Source organism: Wyeomyia smithii, chromosome 2 (genome assembly GCF_029784165.1).
Source record: "Wyeomyia smithii strain HCP4-BCI-WySm-NY-G18 chromosome 2, ASM2978416v1, whole genome shotgun sequence".
In the NCBI taxonomy this organism is placed as follows: domain Eukaryota; kingdom Metazoa; phylum Arthropoda; class Insecta; order Diptera; family Culicidae; genus Wyeomyia; species Wyeomyia smithii.
The window spans coordinates 172,112,701-172,122,912 of record NC_073695.1 but is presented as its reverse complement, the minus strand read 5'-3'; the positions used below and the strand labels follow the sequence as shown (position 1 = coordinate 172,122,912).

At 37.8% G+C, this 10,212-nt stretch overlaps 1 protein-coding gene across 7 annotated transcripts in view; it reads left to right on the top strand.

The window, feature by feature from the left end:
- The first annotated feature begins 5,425 nt into the window (after positions 1 to 5,425).
- Positions 5,426 to 10,212, top strand: part of LOC129725340 (small conductance calcium-activated potassium channel protein) — a 355,723-nt gene continuing 350,936 nt past the window's right edge. For 5 of the 7 annotated variants that reach the window (XM_055681030.1, XM_055681024.1, XM_055681025.1 and 2 more), the window contains exon 1: positions 5,426 to 7,313. In XM_055681030.1, coding sequence (XP_055537005.1) covers positions 7,299 to 7,313 — 15 coding nt within the window. In that variant the 5' untranslated portion in view covers positions 5,426 to 7,298. The remainder of the gene's footprint in view (positions 7,314 to 10,212) is intronic. The other 2 variants (XM_055681026.1, XM_055681027.1) reach the window with 1 other exon arrangement.

The window sequence follows — 10,212 nt, the reverse complement described above, 5'->3', positions numbered from 1 at the left end:
CGGGAAAGGTGACTAAGATAGTTCGAGACCCCTTCTTACTCTGGAAGGGAGAGGTCCCCAATGAAACACAAATTTCTGCACATCTCGAGAAATAACCAAGTAAATAAAACTAAAGTTGGTATGTGAATATGAACCCCCAAGTAACAAATATTTCCATAATAGTTTGACACCTCTCCCTCTTCTGTTAGGGATGTGACTTCAGGTGTCTGGGAAACAGCCGAAAATGTCAAAATACCATCAAACATGAACATTTCCGGAACCACAATGACGTCCAAAAACCAGAAATCGATTTCACATGCCATTTTGAAATTCAAAATGGCGATTTTCGGTTTCTCTAAAACAGCCTGAAATGACCAAATACTTCCCAATATGAGTATCTCCGGAACTAGAATGATGCAAGGAGCTTAAAATCGACCTCAGACACCATTTTGAATTGTAACGATTTGTTATTTGACTTTGATCATATTTTATGGCCGATTTGACGTGCATTTGCAGACTAAAAACAAATCGCAAGGAATCAATCAATTTGGAATGTTAAAAATTATTTTAATAAAGACAAAAAAGGACGGGGGAAGCTTGCCGGCTCAGTTAGTGAAACATAAATTTTTGCATACCTGAAGAAGTAATCAAGTAAGTGAAGCCAAATTTGATATGTGGCTGTTTTTGAGAGCAGGATTTGTTTCCTTGATAATATGAAATCCCTCCCTGCTCTGTAAATGGAGGGCGTAGTCTATATAAATTTCTGCATAATTCAATGACTAATTAAGCTAATACAACCTAATTTGGCATATGAAAGTTTTTGAGAACAAGATATGCTTCTATGTTGATATGACGGCCCTCCCTACTCTGAAAAGGGAAGGGGGGGGGTTTATTCATATTTCTGCATAACTTGTGAGCTAATCAAGCAAATGGAACCAAGTTTGGCATGTAAGGGTTTTTGGGAGAAAGAAATACAACGTTGGTTCGACACCTCTCCTTCCTCTGGAATGAAGGGTTTCTATACTAGCACATGAAGCACAAATTTTTGCATAAATCGAGAATTTATCTGGCAAATGGAATTAAATTTGACATGTGGAGGTTTTTATGGTCATTTGACACTCCACCTTATTATGGAAGGGGAGGGGGTGCTATACAAATTTCTGCACAACTCGATAACTAATCAAGCAAAGGGAACAAAATTTGCCATGTGGAGGTATTAGGGACAGGGGAAAAAATGTACCGAGCGATGACAGTTTTTTTGATCAGTGCACAGCCGCTCTATTGCCGAGTTTGCTTTTCTTTGCACGAAGGCTGTCGTTAAAGTGACGAGCAGTCTGTATTTTACTCCTAACGCTCCTTCTTCTCACAGCTTTTTTTAACAGCCGTCACCCGACATTAAAAGAGGGGAAAACTGTCTCCAGTGGATTCGGGCTGTTACTGAAACGCGATGTTTGTGTAGTGCGAACACGAACATCTGTATAAAAAAACAGCTTCTTCTCTTTTCTACATTCGCAATTCCAAAGACATTCTTCCAAAAAATGCCGAATCGATACACGGAGTACATTTTTCGTTTCCTTTTGTGATGCTCTGTTGCCAATACGTTCCCAATTTGATTATCGGACTGGCAGCACGAATAGGTATCACGAACAAATAGCAGCACTGTACCATTGACATGCCTGATTAGGGAGCAAGAAATATTTCCATGGGGGTTCTACCCCACTCCCTCTTCTGAAAGGTAGGGCTTTCATACAAATGAAGCACAAATTTATACAGAACAAATTAGGCAAATGGAACCCAGTTTGGATTTTAGCGTACGAGATACGTTTCAATGATGGTTGGACACCCCTTCCGACTCAGGAGGAGAGGTGATCCCACACAAATGGAACACATATTTCTACCGTTTTTTTAATACAGCTTATCGTGCCTTTTAATAATTCTGGTTTATGAAAAACAACCCAAAATGGCCGAATTGGGTATTTCCGGAAGCTGAATTATACCCAGAGGTCAGATTTTGACTCCACATACCGTTTTGGCGACTTCCGGTTTCCGAGAAACAGCTTAAAATGACCGAATATCATTTGTATTTTCGGAATTAGAATGATAACTAGAGGTCGAAAATTGGCCCCACAAGGTCAATCTTTGGAAGTAAGTGTAATCAATCCGCATATTTAAAAAAATAAAGAATATAAAAATAAATTTGAATTTTTGAAATTCGAATATTAAAAAAAAAAAGAATTAAAATATGAAACAATAGGTAGGCTGCAATAGGCTAATTGCGGTCGAACAAGCACAAAACCTGCGTCGCTTAACAATCCAGAACACTGTAGTGTAGTTAGGGGCAAAAGTACGCATAGGGTGAAAGTACGCATTGGCCTTTGCGAAGCATACGAGCAAAATTGCCAGTTTTACAACATTGTATGAATTTGCAGTATTATAACGTCAGTTAATCGCACATGTAAACACATAAGATTCCGTTTAAATGGGGCGAAGCTATGAGGAAAGTTGTGTTTTGAGCTGTTTTGATCTAATTTTCTTAGTTTTGGGAACTATGATTGACCTATTCGGAAATTACAGAAACTCGAAAACAACAGAGCCCAAAAAACTCTTGTATAATTGTGGTTTGTAGGGTAAATTTGTTTTGCCGTGAATATTTTGATGTTTGTCAAAACTCAAACCAGTTGGAAAACTCATTGTGGGGCAAAAGTACACATAAACCGTGGGGCAAAAGTACGCACTAAGTGCCATTAACCATAATGAAAAAATGTGTTCAATAACGATGTTTTTGTACAGAAATTACTCAAAAATAACTAGTGATATGCGGATGTGCTCCGAAACTGAGGAATATTATGGTTTCATGATTTTTTAAATGGAATCTTACAACCATTTTAATAGTTTTGTTGATATGTTTTCAACATGGTCCTTGCGGAATAGATAGGGGCTTCTAGAAGCCAAAGAAACAATGAAAAATACAAGGCCAAATACCATCCAACATTAATTTTTGCAATTCGGATGATGTCCACAGATCGGAAAGTCGGAACCCCAGACACCAAGACGTCGACTTCCGGTTTATAAGAAACAACCCAGAATGGTCGAATATGTGTATATCTTAAATCAACTGACGCCCTGAGACCGGAACTCGACTTCAGACACCATTCTCAAATTTTAGATGGTGACTTCTGGTTCGTCTGGTGTCGTATTCAGGTCTCTTGGCATCATACTCATATGCGATGGTATTTGGTTAATTTTGGATGTTTTCCAGAAACCGGAAGTCACCATCTTGAATTTAAAAATCGCGTTTGGAGTTTATTTCTGGTGTCCTTCATCCCGATCCCTGAAATACTCATATTGGTATTCGGCCATTCTAGGTTGTGTTCCGGAAACCGTCACCATCACCATCTTGGAATTCAAGATGGCGTCTGGGATCGTTTTCAGGTCTCATGGCATCATTTCAATTCCGAAATAACTCATATGGGGTTGTATTTGGTCAATTTTTACTGTTTACCGCAAACCGGATGTCACCATCTTTAGTTCAAAAATAACGTCTGAAGTTGATTTTTGATCTCAGAGCATCAATTCGATTCCGAAAATACCAGTACTGGGTGGTATTCAACCATTTTTGGTTGTTTTCGGAAACCGGAAGTTGCTTTTTTGGAATCTAATATGGCATCTGGAGTCGTTTTCGGGTCTCTGTGTATCACCCCGGTTCCGAGAATAAATTTTATTAATTTGTTTCTATGGCCTCTAGAAGCTCCAGTGGAATCTCTTCTGGAAGGTCCATTTTTGGGATACATCACCAAAACACCCAAACATATCCCCAGAAAACCGAATTTCCGGAAGTAAGAAAATTATTTCGGGGCATCGCTCTAACGCAGCTAAAAAGAATCAGTGCAAAACCAGCGAAAAACAATTAACTTTTTTAAGCATAGTGTAATAAATACACTGTTCATACAGTGCGAACTTTTGCCCCGCATGCTGGGTAAAAGTTCGCATCTGAGTATTTTTTCTAAAAAAGTGAAATTCTCATGCTAAAAACAAAATTCGAAAAACTCTGGTAATACATTTTGAAGGCGAAAAGTTCATGTACCGCTTGCAAACAAAACAAATTTTATGATAATTGTCTGCAATAGTTCTGTTGCAAAAACAATTAGGTGCGTACTTTTGCCCCACACTACTCTATGAAGGTTTTGGTTTGTTTCCAAAACAGAATAGCCGATGAAACAAACTAGCAATATCTTAAAAACGTGCGTTCTAAATTTGGTTTAGTGAACATTTTTAAAGTAAAATATTGATTTAGAAACGAATATATTATTCGAAATAAAACTATATAATACAAGATAAACCGCAATGTTGCTCTGATTCTGAGATTCACGAAATTAGTCATAAGTTTCTAAGTTTATGAAAACCACAGAGAAGAAGGTAATGAAGCAGATTTTTAGGTTACCCACAACAACTTCGATAATCTTTCTTGTGACACAATTTTATACGCAAAAGCAGTTTGTCAACTTTGATTCAGGATTTTGTTTTGTCGAACTTAAAAAAAACGGTTAAGTTCGTCAAGAACCTAGGCAATGCCGTCAATCGAAGTGGAAAACCAAACAGAATTCTGCCTGTTCACTGCTTGTTTTTCGTTATGGTATGATTGCTGCAGCAAGCATAACTAGCTTTGCAGCACGTTGAATTAATAGGGAATGTCCTCTCCCGCTCTTAACCAATCCGGCTCACGATACAATATACATAGTCAGCAATAGGCAGGCCGTTATCATTTTACTCAAACATCGCATACTAATGTTTAGTAACTTTAAAAATGTAGTTGAAAGAATTTCAAGTACTAGAACACTGCGGACTGTAACAGTTGACTGATTCCTTTGACACAATTAAGAAGCATTTCTTGCAAAACTTAAATGAAACGTAAATTCAATCAAAACATATATCTACCATACATCATCATTGCAGAAATCTGCATTGTTGATGATTGTTTGATCAATGGATTGCTTTTATTATATTCGACAAAGCATCTTAACATTTATTTCTCGCTCATTCAATGTCCGACTAGGAGACGACAACGTGACTGCAACCCTGCTTGAGAAATTCGTCTGGAGTTTACTCCCGTGCACTCTCTCAGATGATAACGAATTCATCGCGTATTCATTTCATTCAGAATCGAAGGACAGACCTTTTCCGTCAGCATAGCGATACATTTTTTGATATGGTAGGTAGGTACGTGCTTTCATTTGTTGTCGAAACGCGTGTGTGGAAAAAGATGTTTTGATGAGGAGTGATTCGATGTAGTGAACGCGGAGTAGTAACCCGTAGATTAGAGTGCACCTTATTTTAATCTCGAGTACGTGGTCGGAAGGTGTGAGCATCAGCAAAAGTGTAATTCCAGTACGAAAATTTGTCCTTCTTAGTGGTTTATCAGGACAAATATTTTGAAGAAATTGTCACCTCACAGGTGACGTCTGTATGAGTGAGGAGGGATGTAAAAGAAAATCAAACAGAGAGCCCATGAGAATGAGAGTGACTAGTCCGGCGGGCACAACAACAAACTGTACAACACGTGAAATAGTCAGTCAGTAATTTTCTTCTCTCACGAAGTGCGAATGAATTTTCACTCTCCATATGGTGGAAGAGAAAAACCGATTGGGAAAATTTGGAAAACCAAACCACTCGGTTGATCCCGTGCTAGGCATTCAGTCTGTTTTTAGCTTTCGGCGAACCGTGTGTGTCGGCTTCTCCCTGCGCGCAATCCACAGAGGCCACAGATTGTGTACTAAAGTTATTGAATATCTGATAATTAGTCGTTGTACCCTTGAAATAAAATTTCTGCCAAGGCATAATAAAACTATACGATGCACATATGAAATCAAAGAAATTAAGTGTTTTCATTACTGCCCTAAGCGCGCATTTTATAAGTCAGACTCGATAGTGCACGTGATTGTTTCCCTGAAAACCTTGTACATAACTCGGAGTTAAACTTAACCATAGCACAGCGAAATAAAAAGTGGGTGGATCGTGCAAGTGAAGCAATTGGTTAGTTCCAAAGAAAAGTGCCGGGATTTAATCCTGCAAAAATCTTGAAAACTGAAAACCAAATTCTCGTCCAGCTGTCACAATATGTTCAAAAATATCTTCCTACTAAAGAAGGAGATGAAAGCAAGCGCCACTGTGGTCTCTAAGTACACCGAGATATGTGGTTAAATCTCTTCTAGCCGGTAACTTTTTACCGCAGGCGTATAGAAGCAAGAAAACGAATCTCTGGCAAGATAGATTCTATCCAGAGTTGCGAAAAATTTTCTTGTTGTAGTGAAAAACGAAAAACATACTTGTTTGATGAATTCTGGGCCGCTGTCGAGAGGATGCAGTAAAAGGTTGGCCAATTCCTCCGCCAGAGTGTCTATATGAGTGCGTGTCTGTACATCGACAAGAGGCGAGTAAAATTTTACGATCATCCGTGACCAGCCTCAAGTGGGGCGTGTGGTGTGTGAGTGTAATATATTCCATGGATTCAGTCTCTCTAGAGCTTGTCGGTATGGACAACAACAACAGGGCGAATAATTAATTGCTATCCGGTGCCCCATGCCGCAAGCATAGTTCTGTGATTTAACGTCTGAAAAACAGTAAGCGCAAGTTCCCATCGTCCAGCAGGTGACATCTATTTTCGTGTGCAGTTACAGCTGGGATCGAAAAGTGCATACCAACCATCCTTGCTAATCTCTCCAACTCTCTCCCTCTCTCTTGTCGAACCAAAAGTGTAGAAAGTGAGCGACGGGAGCAGCGAAGGAAAATGTCATAAAGAAAATGTGTGGAAATGTATTTTCCGTCGGTGAATCGTTCGAAAGAGAGAGAGGAAAGAGTAGCAGCAAAGGAAAATTCTACTGCAAATGTCACTACATCGTCATTTTTACATAGTTTATTAAAACCGACTTGCAATTCATGGTGTTCCTAATTGAAGATAAACAGCCTCTAGAATGAAACAAGCTGACCCATAACTCAGCCGGCTCTTGATCTAGCAACCAATTACAACAGTCAGAAAAAAGTGAAAATTTATATAGCGAGGTAAAAGGTGTTTACACTCTAAGATCAAGAATAGCCCATAGTAAAAACCTATATATTAAATATTTACGCGTGCGAATTTGTGTTCATCTGTGTTTTCGACGCTTGAATCATAAAAATTTGGCCCCCACTATTCACCCGTCAAGAAAGAAAAATAGAAATACGAATCGTTTCCTAGTGTGTGCTATCGTCCAAATGAAAGCGGAAAGTGCTCGGAGTGAGAACGGTCATTCGACTCAACTGTAACAGTGCTGTAGAAGGAATTTATGATAATTACTTTGGTAATTTCTGCTTGTAGTGTAGTTACTAATCCGCATACCATAGCCCCTCAACATTTTAGTGTGTTTTTATTTTCGATAGTCCTCCCTATTCCATTGCTTGAGCCTGTAATCCACCTTTCCCTGTCAAAACGAAACATTACACCAATCACGTATCATGTAATCATAATGAACCGAATCGAATATCGGTGGCTCAAAAATTGTCATTCTAAACTAAAAAACACTTTTTACTGCTGATGGGGAATCACAGACAAAGCAATATCATTACCAATTTAAAACAAACCGAAAAGGTGAACTGAAATTGGTGGTTTCCTTTTATCTCTTCTATTTGCACCCCGTATGTTTTCTCAAAACTCTGTGTTGTGTTATTTTGCATGTATGAAACACCCAAATTGGGGATGTTTCCCTAACGACTATGGAAAAGTTTCAGCTAGAGCTCCATTTCCGTGTGACAACTCGTGAAGCGGGGTTTTATCGAATATGTATACATGAAATTTTCCATACAAAACCAAAACTTCATTTGTCGTGGGAATGTTCGAATTTTTCAATTGCATGAGAAATCAATGGCGTGCCTGTCAATATAATGGCGAACTATTGGTAAATTAGTGGTGTTGCCCCTAGAGGAATTGAAACTGCAATTAAAGGGTATTCACTTGGGGCTTTCTTAGAAATTGTTCAGATTCGTTGAGGTATCGACGATTTAAATACTAAAGGATAGTAGAGCTCATTATTTAATGAAACATATTCAACGTGAAACAGTGTTGGGCATGGACAAGTTTTTGTTGTAATAACTTTTCTCCCTTTATAGTGTCCATTTTGAAATGTTCGGAAAAGTTTTAGGCAACTAAATTGTCTATCTTCAAAATCTGAATTTGAATTAACTGCTTTATTCTGAATTAGTTAATGTTTTTATAAAATATATTCTCAAGTTTCAAAATATGTAGAAGCTCAAATTCAATTTTTCATTACTTTTAAATAAAAATGCAGGCAATTTCCCAAAAACCATTCCTTAGTAACTTTTCTCTAACTCCTGTCATTACCGTACGTCCTTGAGATGCATGGGTGTTCAGAAGCGAAAAGCGTGAATAAAGTTTAACATGAAAAATTTTTGTTAAAAAGACTTCTGAGCTATCGAAATGTCCATTCAAAAACCCAACAATGAAGAAATCTGAATTGACCGTATTCTTCTATCAGTTTATGTTTCTAAATATATATTTTTTCACTGCAGGATCTCCAGTTCTTTTCTTACAACATTCAATGTTATGTTTCAAATGTTAGTCCAGATACAATCCAGAATCCAGAAAAAAATATGCAAAGTTTCTTAGTTTAGTTAGGTCTTCACATCCACAAATTCTAACAGGATATCGGAACGAAAAACAACACATTATGAAATTACACACTTTGAATCTTGTTTAATCTGCCAAAAATAAAAAGGTGTAAATGGAAATTGGTTTTCTTCAGTAGAGGTTACATTTGTAAAAGATTTTCCAGTAAAAACTCTTTTTTCCGTACCAGTGGAATCTTTTTTTTCTGAACTGCATGTAACGGTTTTTTTTTAATCAGTGCTGCCTGTTAAATTTCAATTGAATATTCTTGTGTAAATTCTAGTTACTAGTTGAAAATTTTGAATAAACATTACACGTATTCCTAATTTCTTTATTATATCTTATTAAGTAAATCAAACAAAAGCAGACTTCGAGCGAAAAGGTACTATTTTTTGGCTGCAATATCTATGCTGCGTTGAAAACGGTGAACTTAAAATATGCAAAAATAAAATTCGACCATTTTTTATTTGAATGAAACTTTGCACACGTATTTGGTCTAATAAACTGAGTATTTTCCACGATAAAGCTAGCATTTTGGCATAGATTTTGTTGAACAGAAAAACTGTCAGAAAATAAATTGTAAGGAACTAATAAGTCCCGTCGGGATGCGGTATATTTTTCCAAATCTGTATCATATTTCCAGTTCGCTAATTTATATGCTTTCCCTACTGCACATACTGTCTGCTTAATGAACTTGTATGTTAACGGGTAAAAGCCGTTGTTAAAAATAGAAATTTAGTTCGAAAAATTTAGCCCTACGGAGCACCTTCCGTTGTTGTGTCGCCCTTGCAAGCACGACTCAGACTGACTCTGGTCTCGACCACACAGGTCTATAAGAGTTATCAGCATCAGCTGACTCTGTGTGTGATGAGACATTCCTTTCAGTCTATAAATAACGCTTGCACAGCAGTGTGTGTAGTTAGGGATGAGCAATAGAATAAGTCGGTAGTGGAATGTGATACGATATTGATTGTGGAATAGTACCAACGTCCCCCGTAGTTTACTTGGTCAAAACACCATGCCGGAAACAGGGAGATTGCGGGTTCATGTCCCGTCGGGATGCGGTATATTTTTCCAAATCTGTATCATATTTCCAGTTCGCTTATTTTTCGCTTTCCCTACTGCACATACTGTCTGCTTAATGAACTTAATGGACTAATAAGACTTTTCAAAAAAAACCCTGCAAAAAATTATTCGTTGCCCAAAACAAATCATAAACACAAACAATAACTTTTAAATAAGAAAAAACACACATACGAGGGAACGAACCAACAAGAGGGCTTAGATTTCATTCTTTGTAGCACTCCAGTAGTGGAGGGGGTCAAACACTGGCATATCTCTGATGAACCCAGTTTATCAGACCATAGACATATCAGATTTGACATCGAGGCTACTAGAGGGAACAGATTAAAAGAAAACACTTTAATAATCAAAAGAAAACCAACTAGACCCTTTTAAGGAACTTTTGGTTAACTCAAGGACATCCTACCGTACAAATATTCGCACTCCAGCTGAACTGGACATACACATACACTGGACAGCTACAGAGCCTTTGGTTCAAAGGTCTCTCTTCACAG